Raw genomic sequence first — 26,286 nt, 5'->3', positions numbered from 1 at the left:
GCACCTTCTCCAACGCCTCCATATCCTTCTGGTAATGTGGCGACCAGAATTGCACGTAGTATTCCAAGTGTGGCCTAACCATGACTTCCCAGCTTTTATACTCAGTACCCCTGCCGATGAAGGCAAGCATGCCATATGCCTTCCTGACTACCTTATCCACCTGCGTTGCCACTTTCAGTGACCTGTAGACCTGTACACCCAGATCCCTCTGTCCACTGATGCACTTAAGGGTTCTGCCATTTACTGTATAATTCCTACCTGTATTAGACCTTCCAAAATGCATTACCTCGCATTTGTCCAGATTAAACTCCATCTGCCATTTCCCCGCCCAAGTCTCCAACTGATCTATATCCTGTTGCATCCTTTGACAATCCTCTTCACTATCTGCAACTCCTCCAACCTTAGTGTCGTCTGCAAACTTACTAATTAGCCCAATTACATTTTCCTCCAAATCATTTACATATACTATAAACATCAAAGGTCCCAGCACTGATCCTTGCGAAACACCACTAGTCACAGCTCTCCATTCAGAAAAGCACCCTTCCACTGCTACCCTCTGTCTTCTATGACCAAGCCAATTCTGTATCCATCTTGCCAGCTCACCTCTGAACCCATGCGACTTTACCTCCTGTACCAGTCTGCCATGAGGGACCTTGTCAAAGGCCTTACTGAAATCCATGTAGATAATATCCACTGCCCTTCCATCGTCGATCATCTTTGTCACTTCCTCGAAAAACTTCCCCTTCACAAAACCATGCTGCCTCTCACTAAAACGCCCATTTGGTTCCAAATGGTAGTAAATCCTGTCACGAAGAGTCTTCTCCAATAATTTCCCTACCACTGACGTAAGGCTCACTGGCCTGTAATTTCCTGGATTATCCCTGCTACCCTTCTTAAACAATGGAACAACATTGGCCATTCTCCAGTCCTCTGGGACCTCACCCATAGCCAGTGAAGATACAAAGATTTCTGTCAAGGCCCCAGCAATCTCCTCCCTTGCCTCCCTCGGTACTCTGGGGTAGATCCCATCTGGCCCTGGGGACTTATCCACCTTAATATTTTTCAAGATGCCTAACACCTCTTTCTTGATCTCCACATGATCCAGGCTTTCTACGCACTCGACAAATCGGCCGCTAAGTCCTTCTCTTTGGTGAATAACGATGAGAAGTACTCATTTAGTGTATCTCCCATTTCTTCTGGCTCCACACACAGATTCCCACCTCTGTCCCTGAGTGGGCCTACCCTTTCCCTGGCCACCCTCTTGCTTTTTACATATGTATAAAAGGCCTTGGGATTTTCTTTAATCCTGGTTGCCAATGACTTTTCATGACCCCTTTTAACCCTCCTGACTCTTTGCTTAAGCTTCTTCCTACTTTCTTTATATTGTCCGCGGGCTTCATCTGTTCCCAGCCTTCTAGCCCTTACGAATGCTTCCCTTTTCTTTTTGACTAATCTCACAACATCCTTCATTATCCAAGTTCCTGAAACTTGCCATACTTATCCTTCATCCTAACAGGAACATGCCGGTCCTGAATTCTTATCAACTGAAGTTTGAAAGCCCCCCACATGTCAGTTGTTGATTTGCCCTCAAACATCCGCCTCCAGTCGAGATTCCTCAGTTCCTGCCTAATATTGTTATAATTAGCCTTCCCCCAATTAAGCATCTTAACCCGAGGACTCCTGTTATCCTTATCCACCTGTACCTTGAAACTTACTGAATTATGGTCACGTTAATTAATTAAAGAAAAATATTGGTGAGGATGAAGTCAAGTTGGTTTTTCCCTCATGATTCACCACCTGCCGCTGGCCCAGTGTTGCAACTATGCCATTTAGGACTCGGTCAGAAGAGATTCTACTGAGCCAGCCTTGGTGATGGACATAACTGATCTATATCTTAACTGTTTCCACCCGTCTTTGCTCCATATCCTTTTATTTGCTTATCTGGTAAAAATTTTATCTATTTCAAATTAATTAAAGTAGTATTTACTGCTTTTTTTGGGGGAATGAGTTCCACAGTTTTGCTGCCCTTTGCATGAGGTGTGTTTCCTAACTTTTCTCTGCTTAATGACATGGCTCTGATTTTAAAGTTGTATCTCCTTGTCCTAGACTCCTGCACCAGGAAAAACATTTCTCTCTCCATCCACCTGATCAGTTCCTTTCAAAATCCTAAAACCTCAATCAAATCAACCCTTAACTTATTGATCTGAGTCTTAAAAATATTAATTGACCGAGGAACCACAGCATTTTGGGAATTTTTCAGATTTCCGCTACCTTTTTCACACCCAAGTAGCCAATTTCTAATTTAAGATAATGCTCTGTTGCCCTGGAATCCCACCATGGGAAATAGTTTCTCTGTATCTACTCTATTGAATCTCTCTATCATTTTAAACACCTTGGTTTTATCACCCTTCTGTTTAAACTGGAGGGAATGCCAGCCAAGCTCACTTCATCTATCCTCATAATTTAACTATTTGAGCTGCAGCATCATTCTAGTGACTCTGCACTGTACTTCCCTCCAAGACCCAATGCATCTTTCTTGAGGTTGTGTCCAAAACTGGTGCTCCAGATGGGGGTCTGACCAAGGCTTTGTACAACTGAAGCACCACTTCCTTTTTTTTGAATGCCAACACACATTAGCCTATTTGATCACTTTGTTCAATTTTGAAATTCACTTTTGTTTGGTTTGGTATCTTGAATTAAGAGATTCTGCTTTTTACTGAACTGGCAGAGTTCATTATTCTGTCAGCTGAGTATTGTTCTGCAATTTTAGTTCCTTGCAAAGTCATGAGGAGAAATCGCAAGAAATGGTTACATCTAGTAAATGAAAGTTTTTAAAAAAAACTTTGGACTAAAAAATGTTGAATATTTTGCACTGAAGTACTTTTTCTCACCTATCCACAGTAATGTGTCCTGATAAGTTTCACAGTGGATGGAATTATTCAGTCACATGGTGATACTAAATTAATGCTGTGAGACATGATCAGGTTCACCTCTGCTACAAAGCAAAATACCTTTCCATGCCAAAAAACACTCAATATCATTGCTAATTTAGCTAAAATCAGTTTTAAATCTTTTCAGTTGAGGTAGAAATGCCTATATAACGAAATTATCTTTCCCTTTTTAGATGGAATGATATATCCAATCTGTCTCACAACAAATCCTTCTTTGCATTAGAACTGGCAAACAAAGAGGAGACCATCCAGTTCCAGACAGTGAGTGCTCTGAAACTTTTACCTTCAGTTGATATGTGCGCAAGTCTGATATTATGTAATGGAACAAAACAAATTCAGAAATACACTGATCTCAGAAGACAACACATCAACTTGTACTGTTGTCCGAAGATAGTAACTCATACTGCATTGTGGTCTCAGGATTGTTTATTTCCTTTCTACTAACCTGGCTTAAGGGAACAGAGCATTTAATGTATATCCTTCAACGTTAATTTAATACTTCCCTAGTTATGTGATCTCACTTGGCTTTAACTATTAATTATTTATGTAGAAGCCAGTTTAGGAGTATGGCGTCTGAGTAGATAACATCCATGCACTACGAAACTATATTCAGAGTAATAAATCCCCAAAAGTTGGAAAAGTGCAATTTTATTAATTATATTTCAGTTACAGTTTTATTAATCAGGTAAACACATCTTATTTCTATGTTTGGACCACCATAAAAGAACAACATCGGTGTGTAACACATCCTAAATGATGAGTCCCTAATCTTGATTGGCAGTCAGGAAATTTGCAAAATGAGAAAAATTAGTTTCTGGGGGTTTAGCAGGCAGTCATGCAAAATGGTGTTTGATGTTTGTAAGAGAGTTGAAATAGATCAACTTAGAGTATATTTTGGCCAGTGAATCGTACAGTGCATGACAGAGACATAGTTAAAGAATTGGAAAAGGAAAATAATATATAAGGGGGAGGAATGGGACAGGGCAGTAACTGAAATTTTGAAGACTGAGATGGATAAATTTTTGTTGGGTTAGAGAATCAACTGATATGGAAAAAGTGGGTAAATGGAGCAGAGGTATAAATCAACCATGATGGAATTAAATGGCGGAAAGAGCACTGCGCTGTAAAAATTTGCTGACTGGCAATGCATAGGAATGTTACTGGCTGGTCCCAATTCTAGTGAAATACATACACAGGTTATTCTAGTAAGCAATTTGTACATTGTTCAAGTCATCTGCTTCTTCCTTTGCCTCTATTTTTCAAAACTAAAATATTTGCCAGTCTTTTACTTCTCAGTTCTGACAGATGGTTACACCTGAAGGGTTAAACCTATCTTTTTGCTGTGTACTTCATAATTTTCTGTGGTAACTTTTTATGCTTATAAGTAAGATATTGTAGAAGCTACTGATACTGGTTTTAATTTTATTTCTGCAGGAAGATATGGAAACATCCAAATATGTATGGCGAATGTGTGTTGCACGACGCAAGTTTTATAGCCTGAATAAAAACTCTAACTTGTAAGTATAACTCATTTATTCATTCGTGGGATGAGGGCATTGCAGGCTAGGGTAGCATTTATTGCCCATTACTAATTGCTCTTGGAGGTGGCGGTAAGACGCCTCCTTGAATCGCTGCAGTCCATTTGCTGTAGGTATACCCACAGTGCTGTTAGGGAAAGTGTTCCACGATTTTGATGCAGCAACACACTGCTGGAGGGAGTGAATGTTTGTGGATGGGTGCCAATCAATTAGGCTGCTTTGTCCTGGATGTTGTCAAGCTTCTCGAGTGTTGTTGGAGGTGCACTCATCCAGGCAAGTGGAGAGTACTCCATCTCACTCCTGACTTGTGCCTTGTAGATGGTGGACAAGCTTTGGGATTCAGGAGGTGAGTTACTGACCACAGGATTCCTAGCCTCTGACCTGCTCTTTTAGCCACAATATTTATATGGCTAGTCCAGTTCAGTTTCTGCTCAATGGTAACCCCCAGGATGTTGATAGTGAGGGATTCAGCAATGGTAATGCCATTAAATGTCAAGGCGGTGGTTAGATTCTCTCTTGTTGGAAATGGTCATTGCATGGCACTTGTGTGGCATGAATGTTACTTGCCACACAAGCCTGGATATTGTCCAGGTCCTGCTGCGTTTGGACATGGACTGCTTCAGTATCTGAGGAGTTGCGAATGGTGCTGAACATTGTGCAATCATCAGCGAACATCCTCATTACTGACCTTATGATAGAAGAAAGGCCATTGATGAAGCAGCTCAAGATGGATGGGCCTAGGACACTACCCTGAGGAACTGCTACAGTGATGTCCTGGAATTGAGATGATTGACCTCCAATAACTTTAACCATCTTCCTTTATGCTAGGTATGACTCCAACCAGAGGAGAGTTTTTCCCCCTGATTCCCATTGACTCCAGTTTTGCTAGGGCTCCCTGATGCCACACTCGGTCAAATGCAGCCTTGATGTCAAGGGCATCACTCTCACCTCACCTCTGGACTTCAGCTCTTTTGTCCATGTTTGAACCAAAGCTGTAATGAAGTCAGGAGCTGAGTGATCCTAGCAGAACCCAAACTGAGCGTCAATGAGCAGATTATTTCTTAGCAAGTACCGCTTGATAGGACTGTTGATGACCCCGTCCATTATTTTACTGATGGTTGAGAGTAAACTGATGGGTCGGCAATTGGCTGGGTTGGATTTGTCCTGTTGTTTTGTGTGCAGGACATACCTGGGCAATTTTTCACATTGCTGGGTAGGTGCCAGTGTTGTAGCTGTACTGGAACAGCTTGGCTAGGGGTGCGGCAAGTTCTGGAGCACAAGTCTATTAAATCGGTAGTGCAGGCACAATTTTCTGGTATTGTATTTTAAATTGAAACAGATGACAAGATGGAAGTAAAATAGTTGTCTGAACTTTAATTTGTATTTCCCTTATGTTTAGCGACTCATCTGTATCATTCCAAGGTTCTTGGAAACATTTTTTCATCTTTTTGTCAAGCGTCAGTGGGGACAGTTTAGGGGACAGTGATCATTGTATCATAAGGTTTAGGTTGATTATAGAAAAGGACAAAGAACAACAATCCAGAGTAAGAATAATTAACTGGGGGAAGGTCAACTTCAGTGTACTGAAAACAGATCTAACCCAGATCAATTGGAATCAAAGGTTGACAGGCAAAACAATATCTGAAAACTGGGCTCCCTTTAGAGAAGAGAGTGAGTTCGGGAGCAGACAAGGTATATTACTAAGAAGTGGAAAGGTAGGGCAAACAAATCGACAGCTCCCTAGATAATGAAAGAGATAGAGATGAAGAAGAAAAGGAAAGTGTGCTTATGACAGATATCAGGTGGACAATTCAGCTAAGAACCAGGCAGAATGTAGAAGGCTCAAAGGGGAAGGTGAAAAAGCATATGAGAGAGAGAATATGCAAAGAGACTAGCAACTAATATAAAAGAGAATCCCAAGTCTTCTATAGGCATATAAATAGTAAAAACGTGGTATAAGGAGGAGTAGGGCTGAGTTTAGGGACCAAAAAGGGAACTTGGGCCTGGAGGCAGGGGACATGGCTGAGGCATTAAATGAACGTTTAAAAAAAAAAAATTCATACATAGGATGTGGGCGTCGCTGACTAGGCCAGAATTTATTGCCCATCCCTGATTGCCCTTGAGAAGGTGGTGATGAGCTGCTGTCCTGAACTGCTGCAGTCCATGTGGTGTAGGTACATCCACCATGCTGTTAGGGAGGGAGTTCCACAATTTTGACCCAGTAACAGTGAAGGAACGGTGATCTATTTCCAAGTCAGGATGGTGTGTGACTTGGAGGGGTGGTGGTGGTGTTCCCATGCATCTGCTGCCCTTGTCCTAGATGGCAGTGGTTGTTGGTTTGAAATTGCTGTCAAAGTAGCCTTGATGAATTCCTGCCACTGGTGGATTTAGGAGTTAGTGGGGCCCTGTGTGCAGCTTCATTTTCGGCACTGCCCCCACCCCTGGATCCAGCCAAGAAAAAGCACATTCTCTCGACGTTCCTCCCCCAACCCCCAGTTTTCAAATTGAGACATTCTCTTGAATATTTCATAGACGTGTGCAAATCCAGCCTAGCTTTTCGGTCTTATTTAATCATGAGGAATTTTACATGATATCTTCCAGCATGTTGCAATAAAGATATAAATCAAACTGACAGGTTTTCCACTATTACTACAATCAAGCCAATGAGGGATGAAGATAAACAAAATGTTAGAACACTCAGCAAGTCAGACAGCATTGTAATGACAATTACTTGCTGCCTGATTTCAAATTGAGTACACCCTTGCATTAATTGAACAACAATTGGTCTCCCACTTCCCCTCTGTAAGAGGTGTCAGCTGTGGCTCAGTTCATAGCACCCTCGCCTTTGAATCAGAGGGTTGTGGGTTCATGTCCCACTCCCGGAAACCAAGAACTGTGATTGTACTCGAAAGAGTTGCAATCTGTGACTGTTGGTAACTCGAAAGAGTTTCCCCTCTGCAAAGTAACTGAGAGATGGCAGCCGAGGCGTTCATCAGCATGAAGAAGGGCAAGTATTCAGAAGCTTTGGATGTGCATCTTGTTAGCTACTTGTGCGGGACTAACACTAACTACCAATAATTTATACAAAGCTGGCAGTGTCTTTTTTTTGCCTACCTGCCTTGCGTTTCTCTCTCGCCCAGTCGAAAATTTATTTTTCAGACCCCCTGGAAAGCCTTCTCTCACTCCCCAGGGTTTGTGGACCCCAGCTTGATAATGACCACGTTCTGCAATTGCAGTCATCGAGAATAATTGAAAACAGCAGTAACAAAACCAACATTGCATGTTCTGAAGAAGGATCATCATTGACCAAAATGTTGAATCTGTTTCTCTCTCCATAAATTCTGCCAGATATGCTGAGTATTTTCAGCACATACTGTTATGTCGGATTTCCAGCATCAGCAGCACTTGCTTATTTATCACTTGTTCTGAGATCAGTTATAAGGAAGATCAACCCTGAATATTCAGCCTGCCTACCTTTTAACTATGAAGCTGCAATTCTGATCATGGATTTTCTACAAGGCTGGACCATCAGTGAATGCATCATCAGTTCCAGCTGTAAGGACATTAAGCAGCTCCACATCTCCCGTCAATAAAATAAATATCCACATTGTTAGAAATAGACCCCATCAGCACTGGAAATCTGACTGTCCCACCGAAATCCGTTGCTATTAATAAGGACCAAAAGCTGGTCCCAAGTCCGTGTGATGGACAACATTTGTGATTTTGTTGGCGGCGGCCAATGAAGAGGCCACTGGAGGGACCATTGTCCATGAAGAAGGTGGCCTGCCTCTCATAGCTGAAAGCCATACCAGAGGTGGCTGCTGCTGAAGCTACAGAGAAAGAGGGTGCCTCCATGTTTAGAAGCCCTCAAAGGGTGGACATTTTTTACTACAATGAGCAGGGGACAAGTAGGCAGGGGACAAGTAGGCAGGCTACGATCAGAGGGATGACCCCCTACAGCAGTAGTGTTAGAGCTGGAGGCAGGGGTGAGCAGCTGTTGCCTTGGAGAGACCCCCTCTGAGCACCATGGAGCCATCAGCCCAGCATTTTGCGCTTATATTTTAATTTCATTTTATTCTTTCTGTATTTCACCCCTTTCCACTTTACAGGTTTTTCCCTGAAACTTGCAGCGTTGCCCTCAGATTTCATTGGTATTTGTGTTTGGTTCATTTCAAGTAATGTAAAGACTATGCTGAGAAATCAGACAGGAATGTCTAATGAAAGGTAACACTGCAAATTTACAACTATCCAACGAATGAAGTAAATTTGTTGTTATTTCCGGATTCTTCATATTTTTCACTATAAAACGTGAAATAATACGACAGATTTTATAGACAGAAACTATTTGCTCACATTGCACATTGTCCTGTTTCTGTAGCATTGACAGTGAATGTAAATTTGAACCACTCTATTACGGTTCTCATTTGCGGCCAGTAGATGTCCCCACACTCCAGAACAATGATGTTTATAGTTTAGAGAGGACACAACACAATAATTGTTCACATTATATTGGACAGGGGATATTTCAAAAAACGTGTCAGATTTGGCCTGCATTTTGGGGCCCCCAGTCATTTGCGGGCCCAGTGCCACAGAACAGTGTGTTTCACAGTCAATCTGCCACTGATTCCTGCAGTGCATTTTGTAGATGGTACACACTGCTGCCACTGTGCATCGGTGTTAGAGGGAATGAATATGAATTGGGATGGAGTCCCAATCAAGCAGGCTGCTTTGTCCTGGACGGGGCCAAGCTTCTTGAGTGTTGTTGGAGCCGCACTCATCCAGGCGAGTGGAGGGTATTCCATCACACTCCTGACCTGGGCCTTGTAGACAAGCTTTGGGGAACCACCACGGGATTCCTATTCTCTTGCCTGCTCTTGTAGCCACAGTATTTATATGGCTAGTCCAGTTCAGTTTCTAGTCAATGGTAACCCCTAGAATGTTGATAACGAGGGATTCAGCGATGCCATTGAATGCCATGGGGTGATGATTATATTCTTTCCTGTTGGAGATGGTCATTGCCTGGCACTTGTGTGGCATGAATGTTACTTGCCACTTGTCAGCCCAAGCCTGGATATTGTCCAGGTCTTGCTGCATTTAAATATGGACTGCTTCAGTATCTGAAGTCACGAATGGTGAACATTGTGCAATCATCAGCGAACATGCCCACATCTGACCTTATGATGGAAGGAAGATCATTGATGAAGCAGCTGAAGATGGTTGAGCTGAGGACACTACCCTGAGGAACTCCTGCAGTGATGTCCTGGAACTGAGATGATTGACCTTCAATAACCATAACCATCTTTCTTTGTACTAGGTATGACTCCAACCAGCAGAGATTCCTCCACCCACCCCCACTCCTGATTTCTACAGACTCCAGAGTTTTGCTAGGGTCCTTCATGTCTTGTTGTCAAGGGCAGTCACACTCACCTCACATCTGGAGTTTAGCTTTTTTGTCAATGTTTGAACCAAGGCTTTAGTGAGCAGGTTTTTTCTAAGCAAGTGCCACTTGACTGTTAATGATCCCTTCCATCACTCTACTCATGATCGAGAGTAGACTGATGGGATGGTAATTATCTGGGTTGGATTTGTCCTACTTTTTGTGGATGGGACATACCTGAGCAATTTTCCACGTTGCCGGGTAGATGCCAATGTTGCATCTATTTTTACCAAGGAATGAGGTGTTGTGCAGGTCATGGTGAAAGAAGAGGTAATTCAGACACCTGAAGAGTTTAAAATTGATAAAGAGGTGATATTGGATAAGCTGTCTGTACTTGAGTTGAAAGGCACCAGGACTGGATGGGCTTCATCCAAGGATACTGAGGGAAGTGAGTGTGGAAATTGTGGAGGCAATAGCCATAATTATCTAGCCTTCCTCAGACTCGGATAGTGCCAGAGGACTGGAGAATTGCAAATGTTATACCCTTGTTCAAAAAAGGGTGTAAAGATAAGCCCAGCAACTACAGTCCAGTCACTTTAACTTCTGTGGTGGGGAAGCTTCTAGAAATGATAATTCAGGACTAAATTAATATTCACTTGGGCAAATGAAGGTTAACTAAGGAACACCAGCATGGATTTGTTAAGGGAAAATCATGTTTAAATAACTTGCTGGAGATTTTTGAAGAGGTAACAGAGAAGGTTGATGAGTGTAATGTTCTTGATGTGGTGTACATGGACTTCCAGAAGGCATTTGATAGGGTGCTGCAAAACAGTCTGTGGGCAAAGTTATAGCTCGTGGAATAAAGGGACAGTAGCAGCATGAATATAAAATTGGCTGAGTGACAGGAAACAGAGTTGGGATTAATCTATGTTTTTCGGAGTGGAGGAAGGTTGTAGTGGAGTTCCACATGGGGTCAGTGTTCGAACTCTTGCTCTTTGCACGATATATTAATGACCCAGATTGGGCACAGTTTCAAAATATGTGGATGATACAAAACTTGGAAAAATTGTGAACTGTGAGGAGGATAGTGTAGAACTTCAAAAGGACATGTACAGGTTGGTGGAATGGGTGGTCAAGTGGCAGATTAAATTTAATGCAGAGAAGTGTGAAGTGATTTATTTTTGGTAGGAGAAACGAGGGACAATAGAAAATAAAGGATACAATTCTAAAGGGGACGCAAGAGCAGAGGGACCCAAGTGTATATGTGCTTAAATCATTGAAAGTGGCAGGACAGGTTGAGAGCATGGTTAATAAAGCATACAGCATCCTCAACTTTATTAATGGGGGATAGAGTATCAAAACAAGGAAGTTATGCTAAATTTGAATAGAACACTGGTTCGGCCTCAGTTGGAATATTGCATCCAGTTCTGGGCACCACACTTCAGGAAAGGTTAACAAAAATGGTCACAGGGGTGAGCTCCTTCAGTTATGTAGATAGATTAGAGAAGTTGGGACTGTTTCCCTTGGAGATGAAAAGGAGATTCGACCGAGGCATTCAAAATCATGAGGGGTTTGTACACAGTAGATAGGGAAAAACTGTTCCCATGGTGAAAGAACCAAGAGCCAGAGGGGGTACACTTAAAATAATTAACAAAAGAAGCAATGGCGACATGAGGAAAAGCTTTTACACACAGTGAGTGGCTTGGATCTGGAATGCACTGCCTGACAGTGGTGCATGCAGGCTCAATCAAGACATCCAAGAGGGAATTAGATTTTCTGAAAAGGAACAATGTGCAAGGCTAAGGAGAGAAGGCAGGGGAGTTACACTAGGCAAATCACTCTTGTGGAGAGCCAGCGCATACACAATGGGCCAAATGGCCGCCACCTGTGCTGTAATAATTCTGTGATTTTTATTTCCCTTTTTCCCATTTGCCTTTACTTTCAAGTCTTTCTCTTCCCTGCAAAGGATGAGCCAAACTGTTTTTGTTTTCCTCGCCTCTGCATTGTAAGTGTTTGCTCTCTGTCTGGGAGGTGTGCAGTTTTCCTTTCCTATACGTCATGGAATTGTTACAGTCCAGAAGGAGGCCATTCAGCCTGTCATGTCTATGCTGTCTCTCTGTAAGAGCAACTCACCCAGTCCCACTCTCCCACCTTTTTCTCCATAGGCCTGCAAATTTTTTTGTTCTTCAAATAATTATCCAATTTTTTTTTTCAAAGTCACGCTGTTATTTGTAACTGAGCAATTGACATTGTTGTTTAGGTTTGGATATAAAGTGAAGCTCTGTGATCTGCTTAATCATAAAAATCTAGCACAGTATGTTAAAATAAACATTGGAGAAATAAAATAAATAGTCAACACATTTAAATGACCCAATAAACTCAAAGAAAATTGAGTTTATAGATATTAACTCTATCCTGGGATTATTGCTCTGCTTTCAGTTTCATATGAATGTATTTTTCCCCCTTCCCTCTTTTCCTGAATGCATTAACTCTTGAGTGCAGCTTCATGGGTACTAGTTGATCTCTAGTAACTTGCTCGAGTGCCTGTTGATCATGTATTTGCTTGTAGGCCTTACTTAGTGAATTGATGCCTTTGCTTCCATCAGGTATAGCAATTGGGAATTAGAACAGAACATTGAAGTGGTAATTTCCCTTTCCCTAAGCAAGGACACTGAAGCCAATTTTTGTACCTCTTTCACACACTCAACTGAGGTCAACTGGCACAGACCAGGGAACAAATTTAGGATCTTCATGGTCTATATTTACAAAGCCCTAAAGGCCAGCAGTGTATTAGCTTTTTTGATTTCTTTTGTACCTGATCACTAGTTTTTATTGATTTGTATATATGGACACCTAAATCTCATTGTCCACAACTCAGTGCCCTCAGGCCCTGGTCTCATTCTGGTTGGCTTCCCACAATGCTCCAGTGTGCACACTGTGCCTGAATAACCTATTTCTGTGCTTTAACATTGTAAGATTATATGATGCATATGGATTTTCAAATTTCTTTAGATTTTGATTTACCAAATAGATGTAATATAAAAGGGGAAAAAAGTGCTGAAAGTTGTGAAGTAAAACTTAAAAGCTACATAGTTTTGCAGCAGCAATATAATGTATATAGTTGCATTGTCTTTTTCATCTCCCCCCCCCCCCCCAAAAAAAAACCATTTTAACTGCTACTGGTGGAGATCTGTTTGTACATGGAGTTTTACGATGGGTTTTTACTGTTAAATACTTTTAAAAGCATTTAAACTCTTAACTTTAGAGGGAAAAATGGTTTGGATTGCAACAATCATCTGCTTTCCGATTTCAGACAAACTCAAACTGCTTCAGTGAGTCCAGTCCGAAGGAGCCTGTTGTCAAGAATGTCTTTGGTATGTGAGATGCTGCCTTATAGCTTTCATTTTGTTCCCAACATGACTTAAAAGGTCTTATCTAGTGCTGCCACCAAATAATTAATAGCAATCTTATTCAGGATTCCTTTTGATGAAAAGGGAGATAGATAATATGATGAATCAAAAAAAGAGGGTTTATGATGCATGTCAGGTGAATTCTTCAAGTGAGAACCAGGCCAAGTGCAATAAGCTGAGAGGGGAAGTGAAGAGGAATGAACGATTGGCAAAGAGAGAACATGGGAATGGAATGGCAGTTAACATAGTGCAAGTTGAAAATCTTTTACCAGCATGTAAGTAAGTGCAGGTAGTAAGACGTAGGGTGGATCCTATTAGGGACAAAGAGGAATATATATGCTTAGGTGCAAGGCAAGGCAAGGCTAGAATAAGAGTACTTTGGTATTTACTAAGGAAGAGAATGCTGACAAAATATCAGTAGAGACAAAGGTAGTAATGGCTGAGGTGAAAATTGATAGACAAGATGTACAGGAAAGGCTAGCTATGCTTAGAGTGGATAGGTCACTGCTATGTGATCTGGTTGGCTTGCATCCCAGGTTTCTAAAGGGAGTGGAGATAGCTAAAGGGTTTGCAATAAGCTTTCCTAGAAATGGTAGAGGTGCCTGAAAATTGGAGAGCAGCAAATATGAAACCCTTATTGACGAAATGGTGTAAGGATATTCCATGTAACTGCAGGCTGGTCAATTTAACATGAGTGGTGATAAGGTTTTAGAAATCATAACCGGGGTGGGGGGAAAATCAACAAGCACTTGGAGAGGTTTGGGTTAATTGAGGAAAGCCAGCATGGATTTGTGAAAGGAAGATCGTGCTTGACTAATCCATTTGAATTTTTTGATGAAAAGACAGAGAAGGTTGATGTAGGGAAAGCAATGATGTTGTCTCTATGGATATTAAGAAAACAATTCATGAAGTGCCAGATTAAAAACTGGTCACATAGGATTACGTAGGATATGCAGCACAGAAACGGGCTATTCATCTTGACCAGTCCATGTGGATTTTATGCTCTACTCGAGCCTCCCCATCTTTCCTTATCTGAATCGATCATCGTAACCCTGTCTTCCCTTCTCCCTCAAATGCTTGCCTAGCTTCCCCTTATACACATTTATGCAATTTGCTTCAACCATTCCATGTGGTAGAGTTCCACATTCTAACCATGCTTTGGATAAAGAACTTTTTTCTGAATTACCTATTAGATTTCTTGGTGACTATCTTATTTTAGTGGCCTCTAATCATGCTTTTCCCCAAAAATGAAAACATTTTCTTCGTATCCACTCTGTCAAAAGCTTTCTTAATTTTACCCCTCAGCCACTTTTTTACAAGAAGAGACCCAGCCTGTCAATCTCTTCCTGTTATGTATACCAATGCATTTCTGGTATCGTCCTTGTAAACTTTCTCTGCAACTTCTCTAGTGCCTTTATTTCCTTTTGATAATATGGTGACTAGAACTGCATGCAGTACTCTTAAATGTGATTGAACCAAGTTAAATTAAGTTGTAGTTATATTAAACAGTTTAGCTAATTAAGCTACATTTAATATAGTACTTTTACTTTCCTGGTCTTGGTTTAAATTTCTACCCTAGTTCACAGGAAAAAAGAAACCTTAAACCAACAAATCATCTTATCTGCTTAACTAGTTAATGCCTCATGTCTCACTATCTTCCGTTCCCTCTCTTGGACCACTCCTTGTTTTCTAACAGACCAGAACTGTACCTCTTCCCTCACTGTGCCGAATTACCTCATTCACCATATTCCCTGAGTTAAGTAAATACCCTGTCAAAGCAGTGCTCTGTTGAGCTGACTTTATGCCACTTACTTTGGTTACCAAAATTCAGGCTAATGGAATGGGAGGGTCTGTGTTGGCTTCAATTAAAAAGTTGGCTTCAAATCAGTGAGTCAGGGTAAATGGTTGTTTTTCAGACTGATGGATGGTGGATGTTGGTATTGCCCAAGGGTCAGTGCTAGGACCATTCCTTTTTTTTGATAAATGACTTGGATATTGGAATGCGGAATAAAATTTCAAAACTTACCAAACTTGGAGGTGTGGTAACCAGCAAGGATGATGTCAATTGATGCAGCAAGACATAGATTGGCTAACAGAATGGACAGACAAGTGACAGATGGAATTTAATGCAGAGAAATATGAGGTGATGCATTTAAGCAGAAGGGATAGGGAGAAGCAATACAGACTTACTGGCACAGATATGAAAAGTGTGTGGGAACAGAGGGACCTGGGGGTTCATGTGCATAGATCTTTGAAAGTGGCAGGGCATATTGAGAGAGTAATTTGCAAAGTAAATGGGATCTTGGGCTTTATAAATAGATGTATTGTGTACAAAATCGGGGAAGGTATGCCAAAACTTTATAAAGCTCTGGTCAGACCACATCTAGAATATTGTGTCCAGTTAGGTACACTTAAGGAAGAATGTGAGGGTGCAGAGGGCATTTCTGTAGAAGCTGATGGTCCAAGGACTAGGGGGCACAGATTTAGGATTTTGGACAAACTTGCAGAACTACTGGGATCGAGATGGGACTGACCTAATTGCTGTACGGAAAGAGCTGGTATGGACTGATCAGCCTCCTTCTGTGCCATTATGACTCATTTTAACAAGTAATTCTATTCATTATTTAACTAATGCTGAGAGCTGGTATGTTGTGTGAACCGACTTCTCCTAGTTCAATTAATAAACATTGCAGCATTGATTTACTAATTTATAGTTTTTATTTAACAACTTGTAACTCTCTTCAGGCAGGTGCAGGAATATTATTATCCTAATCAGTCTCCTGTCGTTTTAGATTTATAGTAACAGCATTCAGCTGCTTGTAATTCCTCATACCAGACAACATTCTAGTGCATCTGTTGTAACTTCTCTAAAGCCTCAATATCCTTCCTATAATATGAAACCTAATACTGTACACAGTACTCTAACTGAGATCATTGCTGCCTTGTAATTGTTATTTCTTATCACGTTCATAGATATAAACATTATGCATTATAATCTACTCTATTCTACTACTCACATGTTTAAGCTTGTTATGGTTAATGATAAACAAAGCCCTGCTCGCTGCTCTTATATCAAAATTTCCTACCAAGCAACTATGAGGAGTGTCTTCTCTATGTTGCCTTCACAAATTGCCTGCAGTGAAATGCCAGTCTAGGTTTCTAACTCAAGTTAACTCTGCTTTTCCATAATGCATATTGTATCAGCCATTTTATGTCAACGTATGTTAGCCATTCTATGTTAACATCTTTAAAACCTATGTCTTTGGTCATATTAGAATTGGATCACTCCAGAATGTGAGTTTCCGATGCTTGCAGTGCCTGATGTGTCCTCAGAAGGCAGTGGAACCGGAGTCACTTAAAACTATTTTTAAGGCAGAGGTAGATAGATTCTTGTTAGGCAAGGGAATCAAAGGTTATCGAGGGTAGATGGGAATGTAGAACTCAACACAAACAGATCAGCCATGATCTTATTGAATGGTGGAGCAGGCTTGAAGGGCCGAATGGCCTACATCTTCTATTTCATATGTTTGTATGTACAACAGAGAAAGAGGCCATTTGGCTCAGTGAGTTTCCCCTTTGCTCAAGCAAGTAGTTTGAGTGACATTTGCCTATCCTGTTCCCATTCCTTTAACTCCATTTTCTTCTTCCACATATCCAATCCAATATTGAATGTTGCCATAGTTTCTGTCTTAACACTAACCCTGAAAGTGAATTTCCCTTGCTGTCTGTTTTAAATCTCTTGCATTTGATCTTGTATCTGTGATCCCTCAACTAGCGGAAGCAGCACTCTTCTATCTAACCTGCTTCCATCATTACATAATTTTAAACAAAGATTGCCCTGTACTCTGTAGTATTCTGACAAAAGATGTCATTTTTTCAAGTTTACCATTATATTTGTAATCCCATGTAACCTCTCTAAAGCCTCAATATCCTTTCTATTGTATGGAGCTCGGTACTGCACACAAGCTCTAACTGAGAACTTAAGATTTTATGTAGGCTCATCTTGGCTCCTATATTTTAATACTCTTGAGATAAAGCCTAGAATTCGGAACCCGGGGTGCTGCCTTTTAATGTCTTTTAAAATTATACCCCTAGTTCCTCTGCTGTTGCACAGTAGTGAGCCTTTTAGAGTATAATTACTGCTGATTTATTTATTAAAATGCATCTCCTCGCACTTAACTGACATTGAGCTCCATCAATCATTTTTTAGTCCATTCCTGATTTCAGTATTCCCTTGCAGCTTCCTTTGATCATCCTAAAAAAATAAGTTTATCTCTTATTTTGGCAGCATCTGCAAATGTTGACAGCACTCCTTCAATTCCCATATCGAAATCATTGATATAGCCCCAGAACTCTTTAAATCAGATGGTATCTTGCTAATTAAGGCATTAGGGAGGGTGTAGAAAAGATTCATGAGAATGGTTTCAAGGATGAGGAATTTCAGTTACATGGATAAATTGGAGAAGCAAGGGCTGTTCTCCTTGGAGAAGAGAAGATGAAGAGATGGTTTGATAGAGGTATTCAAACTCATGAGGGGTTTAGATAGAGCAGATATGGAGAAACTGTTGCTGTTTGTGGAAGGATCAAGATTCAGAGCACACCGATTTGAGGTGATTGGCAAAAGAGGTGATTGGCAACAGGAGGGAAAACCTTTTTACACAAAGAGACTGGAATGCACTGCCGAGGCATGTGGTGGCAGCAGATTCAATTGTGACTTTCAAAAGAGCATTGGATAATTATCTGGAGAGTTTTGAGAGCTAAAGAGAAATGGCAGGGGAGTGGGACTAAGTGGGTTCTTGCGGAGAGCCAGCATGAACATTACTGGTCAAATGGCCTCCTGCTATGGATCTATGAGTTCCACACCCCTTAATTTTCTCTAGCAAACTACTGTGTGTATCTAAATAATGGTAGGCTGTAAAAAAAATTATCCCCCACAAAACTGAATGGAAGCAGCTGGAATTGGGCTATTTATCCATTTTTTAATGGCCTTAAGAATGGCTTGCTTTGTATTTTCTCCAAGCTGTTCTTACATTTGACCACAACCAGAAATTATATATCTTTTTAATTGCTTGAAAGTCATGTTCCTCAAGTCTAGTGCCTTTATTTTTGAGTTAATTGATTCCTGATCAAGTGGAATTTTGTTTTTCACTAGCTGTTCCCTGCCTCCCATTTTGCATCTCGTTGAGAGAGCAGCTTCCATTTTAAACCCGAGCTGCACAAAACTAACAGTGGAAATTATTATTTTTGTCATGTTTTTAAAAAAAATTGCTTTCAGCTTTCTTTGCCTCATTGGTAGCCTGGCTGTCTGAGCCCTTAGCTCTGTAATTCCCTCTATTAAACCATTCTGCCTTGTCACCTGCTTTTCTTTAAGGCCCTCCTTAAAATACATCTCTTAACCGAGCTTTTCATCACCCCTTCTAACAACACCTCTTTTGGGCCCTAGTCTCAATTTTTGTTTGATTAGCTTCTGTAAAGTGCCTTGGGACGTTTTTCTCCATTGAAGATGCTATGTAAATAAGTTGTTGCTGATTTTGAAATTGCCATAGGAAAAAAAAATCAGACTCCTTTATTTGTGTATAGGACTAATCATGCAAGATTCGTCCAAATTGGCTGTGTGTTTGATACTTAGTCCTGTGTACCTTTTAGGATCATTTTATTTACGTATGATCATATGAATTAAGAGCAGGATAGGCCATTCAGCCCCTTCGAGCCTGCTCTGCCATTTAATAAGATCATGGCTGATCTGATTGTGACCACAACTCCACATTCCCCCTTACCCCGATACCCTTTGACTCCCTTGTTAGTCAAGAATATCCTGCTTTAAACCACTTTTTTATTTTTTAAGTATATGCCAGAAGTGTTCACCTTTCTTGTCTAGGTTTTGGAATATTTTGTGGTTTTATATAAAATTACTGTTAGCGTTTCATTTGCTATGAATTGATTTGTTCTTTATTGCTTTTTATTTTCTTTTAGCCAAAACCTCATCAGTACATGATGCCACTACCCCAGTTACATTACACTGGACCCTACATAGAGCCCTATAAATCTTCTCAAGGTAGAGTATTTAATCAAGGAAATGTCAGGCTGTATTGCTTAGTCATAAATGTGACATTATCTTTGTACAATTTTTTTCTATTACCTTCTATATTCAAATTTAACCACCTAAAGAAATAATAACAAAATACAAAACATATTTGACAATTATTAGAATTGTAGTTGCAGACCTCAATTCTAGAAACATTTTAGAAAAATAACCTGTCAAGTATGTAGTGTTAATTTGCAATGTACCATGTATTTTAGATGACATAGGGGTAGGGCAGTGGTTATGTTAAAAGACGAGTAATCCAGAGCCTGGACTAATGATTCAGAGATGCGAGTTTGAAGTAATCTGAGACTATTACATAAACATCAATCTGGTGTAAAATGTAGCCTCTGGCATACTGATATATTTATTGGCCTTGACTGTTAATATTGATTCAACCCGTTTCACCGCTCAACTAACGTGTGTAGACTGGAGATCAAACATTAAATCTGTATGGTTCAGCTACTCATGTTCTGCATAATTTTCACCTTCTACTTTATTTCAGACAATCTCTACGTGAACAATCAAAATAGCTGTTTCTATCGGTCTCAAACCAGTTTGGATAGAGCACCATATGAATACAATGGTCGAATCCGAAATGGCAGTATCTATAGTGCACATAGCACAAGCTCTTTAAATAATCCACAGCACTTTATGCAAGCATCGCCTATGTCTTCAAATCCTAGTATCACTGGAAGTGACGTAATAAGAGGAGATTACATCTCAACAAACAGACATAGTACGATTATTCCACCTTCCTATAGGCCAACCCCAGATTACGAGACAGTTATGAGGCAGCTCAATCGTGGAATGATTCAGAATGAAAGACAAAGCCATTCCATGCGAAATCTTAACATAGGCAATTCTTATGCCTACAGTAGACCAGACCCACTTGTTTATAGCCAGCCGGAAATTAGAGAGCATGCTCAGTTTAATTCCCAAAATGTGTATCAGTACCCTTTTCATTTGAACTACAGTTTCCATAGCCAGTCACCATATATAAATTCAGTTGACCGACGTCCTGTCGTTGGGGCTGTTAGTGTGCCCGAATTAACTAATGCACAGTTACACACTCAGGATTACAATGCAGCAAATATGTTGAGAACTCAAGTGTATCGACCTCCACCACCCTACCCTTATCCAAGACCTGCAAACAGTACACCTGACCTTTCACGACATCTGTATGTTAGTAGCAGCAATCCAGATCTGATAACAAGGCGTGTGCATCACTCTGTGCAGACTTTCCAGGAGGATAGTTTGCCTGTTGCACATTCACTACAAGAAGTCAGTGAACCCCTAACCTCTGCCAGAGTACATAGCAACATCCATAAACGTAACAGCATTGAGATTGCAGGGCTTATGCACAATTTTGAGGGTTGGAGAATAAAAGAAAGGACTATGTCTACAACAGGTGTTGAGACATGCTCAGGAAAAGTGACCTCTGCAGATTCACAGCCAAATGTTTACTTTGAACGAACAAAACCAGGAGATACTGAAATTCATGAAGAGAAAAGTTGCTACCATGGGCGATCTCTCTCCGATGCAACAATGCTGATTCACAGTAGTGAAGAGGATGAGGAGTATGATACAGGGTACATTGAGCAGAGATCTCAGAAACCACCTCTTGACTCCACAGCCCGATTGCCAGCTGTGTTAAACCAGTTCCTTAAAGAACCATTGCCAGACTATCTATATAGCTCTGCACCTGCTCTAGCTAGCCAGCACAGTTCAGAAAATCAAGTGCAAAAAAGGGAAGCTATGCAATTTCTTGCATTTGTGTCTGAGTCTGACCTCAATACAGTTGGAAAAAGCCAGATAAGAAGAGAGTCCTCAAAGAAGAGACCAATGTCTGAAGTGCTTTCTGGTAGATTAAATGCTATGGAAGCTCTCCCGCCACTTGGGGTGAGTAGTTTGACACTGGTTCCCTATCTTAGCTGCAAATACATCAGTTTAAAAAATGTCTCTCAATATTGTAGAACTATTTATATTGGCTTAAGAAAATATTTCGTAGGGGTTCATTTGGAATCATGGAATCATTAGGGCACAGAAGGAGGCCATTTGGCCCTTCAAGTCCATGCTTGGCCCTCTGTATAGAGCAATCCAATCAGTCCCATTTCCATGTTCTATCCCCAAAACACTGCAATTTTATTTCTCTCAGTGCCTATGTCTCCCTTTCCATCATCTTCTTAGGCAGTGAATTCCAGACTCACTGCATAAAAAGGCTCTCCCTCGCATCCCCTCCATATCTCTTGCACAAAACTTTAAATGTGTGTCCCTTAGTCCTTTACCATCAGCTAATGGAAGCAGCTTTTCTTTTGTCTACTTTTATCTAAAACTGTCGCAATCTTGTGCACCTCTATCAAATTTCCCTTTGACTTTCTTTTTTCCAAGGTGAACAGCCCTAGCTTTTCCAGCCTAACCTTGTAGCCAAATTACCTCATCCCTGGAACCATTATGGTAAATCTCCTCTGCACCCTCTCAAAGAACTTAATGGGGAGATTCTTCCGGTTGGTGAATGGGGGCGAGGCCCGCTCGCCGACGCATAAAATGACGTGCAGTGACGTCGGACGGGTGCGTCCTGACGTCACCATGCATCATTTAGTTGTTCAGTTCGGCGGGCGCACAGGTGAGTCGGCTGCGTGCCCACCAAACTGTCACAGGCCTATTAAGGCCTGTTAAAAACTAATTGATATAATTAAATGAACTGCCTGTCCAACCCTAAGGAACCTCATGGAACCTCATCCACGGGCAGAATGAGGTTTCATGAAGTGTTTAAAAATTCAATAAAAATTATTTTAAAAATTCAATGACATGTCCCAGCTCATGTGACACTGAGTCACATGAGGGGACATGTTTTAAAAGTTTTTAATTACTTTACTAATTGTTTAAAACTTAAACAAATCTCCCTGAGGAATCACTATGCCTCAGGGAGATTTCTACGCTCTTTCGCGTGCATGCCCGGACTCGGAATCCATCCCCGCCTTAATTGGCCCACCCACGTAAAATGGTGGCGCGAACCTGATTGGAGGCACCGATCGGGTTCACGCTTGTTCCTTCCCAACCCCACACAACCCCCCTAACGGGGGAAAATTCAGTCCCATATCTTTCCTAAAGTGTGGGGATTGGAACTGAACGTAATGCTCTGGTTGTGGCTTAACCAGAGCTTTATGCAGGTTCAGCACAACTTCCTTGCTTTTGTACTTAATACCTCCTATTTATGAAGTGCAAGATTCCATATGATTTGCCAATTACTCTCTGAATATGTCCTGCACTTTCGAAGATCTATGCCCTCTACATCTTTGCCATTAAGTGTATATTGCCTCTCCCTTCCCATCTGCCAAAATGCATTACCTCACATTTCTCTGTATTAAATTCCAGCTGCCAGTTGTCTGCTTAATCGGCTAGTCTATCTATGTCCTGTTGTAATCAATTGTATCAGCCACGCTGTTTGCCATACCTCCAAGTTTGATATCATCTCAAATTTTGAAATTTTACTTTGTATTCCAATATTCAAGTCACACATATATATATATATATATATATATATATATATAAACAGTGGTCCTAGCACTGACCCTTGGGGAACTGTCTAAAGTCTTACAATCTGAGAAACAACCATTTACCATGACTTACTGTTTTCTGTCGTAAAGCCAATCTTTTATTCGAGCTGATGCTGATCCTCCTGTTCCATGAACCTCAATTTTGTTAACTAGCCTGTTATGTGGTAATTTGCCAAACGTTTCCTTAAAATTCCTTTAGACAACATCCACTGCATTTTCTTCATCAACCTTCTCTGTTATTTCATCAAAAAATTCAATTAGAATAGTCAGGCACGATCTGCCTTTTACAAATCCATGATGGCTCTTCAAGTGCATTTGTTTTTCTCCTGCCTTTTTTTTATTCATGGACTGTGGGTGTTGCTGGCTAAGCCAGCATTTATTGCCCATCCCTAACTGCCCTGAGGAAGGTGGTGATGAGCTGCCTTCCTGAACCACTGCAGTTGTACACCCTCAGTGCTGTTAGGGAGGGAGTTCCAGGATTTTGACCCAGCAACAATGAAGGAAAGGCAATATATTTCCAAGTCGGGATGGTTAGTGGCTTGGAGGGGAACTAGCAGATGGTAGCATTCCCATGTGTCAGCTGCCCTTGTCCTTCTAGATGGTAGTGGTCGTGGGTTTGGAAGGTGCTGCCGATTATTGTTTCTAAAACCTTACCCACTACTGATAAACTGATCAACCTGTAGTTACTAGGAATATCTTTGTACCATTTCTTGAACAAAGGTGCTACATTTGCAACTTCCCAAACCGCTTACACCTCCCATGTATCTAGAGATGATTGGAAGATTATGGCTAGCCCTTCTACTATTTCCGCCCCACTCCCCTTAGCAGATTAGGATGCAAGCCATCCAGACCTGGCAATTTATCCACTCTAGAGCATAGTACTTTACTGTGCACCTTGCTTATCAATTTTCACCCCATTTCAACCTTCACCTTTGTCATAACTTTTAGTTGATATTTTGCTAGCATCCTCTTCCTTAGTAAACACTGATACAAAGTACTCATTAACAAATCTAGCCTTGTCCTATGCCTTTAGGCATATATCACTTTTTCTGTCCCTAATAGACCCCACCCTACCTGCTTACTATTTACATGCTGGTAGAAGAATTTTGGTTTCCCTTTTATGTTAACTGCCATTCTAATCTCATTCTCTCTTTGTCAATCTTGTATTCCTCTTCACTTCTCCTCTGAACTTATTGTACTTAGCCTGGTTCCCATTTGAAGAATTCACTTGACATGTATCCGACACTTTTTTTGTTCCATCATATTCTGTATTATGCTTTCATCCAAGGAGCCCTGGCTTTGGTTCTCCTACCTTTCCATATTGTTGGACTGTCCCTGAAACGTTGTCTCCTCAAAGATCACCTGTTATTCCATTCTAGTTTTTCCTGTCAAATTCTGTTTCTATTTTATCTTGACTAGATCCTCTTTCATTCCATTGAAGTTAGCCACTTATTGGTTTAAAAAAGTAAATAAAATTGTTTCCTCCCACCCTAACCCCCAAACAATATTTGTAGCAAGACTTTTCACAGGTCAGAGGAAAATGCAAAGATGTTCTTGTCACAAACATAAACGGTTCTATGGTGTTGCAGAGGCAATTGTATACATTAATTTTTTAAGGTGAAGCCTCTAATATACTGAGTACATAAAATAAGTTTAAAATGCCTCTTCTGTTGCTGAAAACCTTGAAGCTGTTAATTTAAAACCAATATAGATAATTATTTCCACAGCATAAGTTATGTTGTTACTACCCTTCAACTGTGATGTTTGTGCAGCACGTTTTAGGCATGTATAGCACCCGTTATTTTCTGCTGGCTGTATACGAGACACATCTTGTGGCATAGACTATTGTAGGCCTCATGCAAAACAATTTTAAGTATATACGGTGCAGTTTCACAGATTTTGCACCAGGACTGCGCATTGATGCATCAAAAACCATTTTAAGTTGATGCAAGTGAAACTCCCTGCACAGTGGCAATGTCAAAGCAGAGCAGCCTTTGTGGGCTTCTTTTGGTAATAATGATTACAGTACCCTTTTAATAATTCTATTATAGATTTTTCTATTTCTGAAATTTTTATTAATATCTGGAACCTATTTTAGGGAATGCAACTTGTATTTACTCATTAGCTTTGATGCCCTGCAAAGGATATTCCGTTATTGTATGCTAAGTCACTGGAAATTAGACTGCAAGTGAAATATTTACAGAACCTAGCGGAACATGACAAATAAGAAGGCACATGAGAGAGGATTCTTAGAATACCAGCTTTAACAGGAGCTCAAGGAACAATGAGGTATGAAGACACTCGTGGCAAGTGGCAAATGTGTTTGAATTAGTTAGATGTGTCCCCAATATAGTATTTCTTGATTGAGGTAGAACAAAATGAAAGACTGGGGACACACAACCCCTGAGTGCTACTGGTTGCACCTGTCTTTATGCCATCAGTTATATTTGCATGCCTTGGCATAATCTACATGCTAATGCAGGCTCCAAATGCACCATTACAAAGTTACATAGCTTTGCCATTTGCCTCAAGGACACCTGAAACGTAGCTGTGCTACGGCCAGTGATAGTTAAGGTCACCAGCTTCCCAAGCTTTTCTGCCCCCAACTTATTCCAGGCTAGTGTTGCTGTGTCAACTAAAGTGCTGGCCACATAGGTATCAGGTAACTGATTCATCAGTCAGCACTTTCCTCCCAAAAAATAGGAGGTTGCCGTAGTTGCCAGGTTCACCAGACATCTGCATTTCAGAAAGTATACATTGTCATTGATGGCAGCCATGTGGCCAAGTGCTCAGCTCCTGTTTCACCACCGTTTGTTCCTGCTCACCAAAGTTATCTTCTCAAATTTGCCAACTAGATCTTCTGGAAAGTATATAGCTGAACTGATGCTTCTAAATGTTAAGAGGGGGGTCATCGCAGTTTGTGGAATGCTGATTTATTGTTCTCCCAGGCCTGCAAAAACAGAAAAAGAAAAAATATTAGAAGGCAGGCTGAAAAAAAAATGCTTTTCCCATCACCATTTCTGCCATCTTTGCCCACCTCCCCACTAAAGCCATTACACATACTTGCCTAGCCATTGCTTTGGTATACCCCTCGCCTTCATTCTCAAGTCTAAGGGATGCAGATTTGAATGCCTTTGGTGAAAAGCTGGTTTAAAAGATCCATCGCCAGATCTGGCTGGCTCACATAAAGCATTATCAGTTACTTCCTTCCATTGCTAAAACAACCACTTATTTAAAACCCATCCAGGAAAGCAAAGATAACAAACAGTTTCTCTTCTCCAACACGAACCATCTTCATAAATCACACTCTCCTGCTGCCTCTATTCTCACCTCCAGTGGTAAATGCAAGGAGCTTGTAGACTTTTTTG

General features: G+C 40.8%; 1 protein-coding gene across 2 annotated transcripts in view; it reads left to right on the top strand.

The window, feature by feature from the left end:
- The window catches only part of ptpn21 (protein tyrosine phosphatase non-receptor type 21), an 89,637-nt gene that overhangs the window by 46,409 nt on the left and 16,942 nt on the right, over positions 1–26,286 (top strand). For both annotated transcript variants that reach the window (XM_078562290.1, XM_078562289.1), the window contains exons 9-13: positions 3,125–3,212; positions 4,386–4,468; positions 13,180–13,240; positions 19,250–19,331; positions 19,864–21,260. In XM_078562290.1, coding sequence (XP_078418416.1) covers positions 3,125–3,212; positions 4,386–4,468; positions 13,180–13,240; positions 19,250–19,331; positions 19,864–21,260 — 1,711 coding nt within the window. The remainder of the gene's footprint in view (positions 1–3,124; positions 3,213–4,385; positions 4,469–13,179; positions 13,241–19,249; positions 19,332–19,863; positions 21,261–26,286) is intronic.

This window comes from Cetorhinus maximus, chromosome 18 (assembly GCF_964194155.1).
Source record: "Cetorhinus maximus chromosome 18, sCetMax3.hap1.1, whole genome shotgun sequence".
In the NCBI taxonomy this organism is placed as follows: Eukaryota; Metazoa; Chordata; class Chondrichthyes; order Lamniformes; family Cetorhinidae; genus Cetorhinus; species Cetorhinus maximus.
The sequence above is the reverse complement of the archived record's forward strand: the minus strand, read 5'-3'. Positions and strand labels throughout refer to the sequence as shown.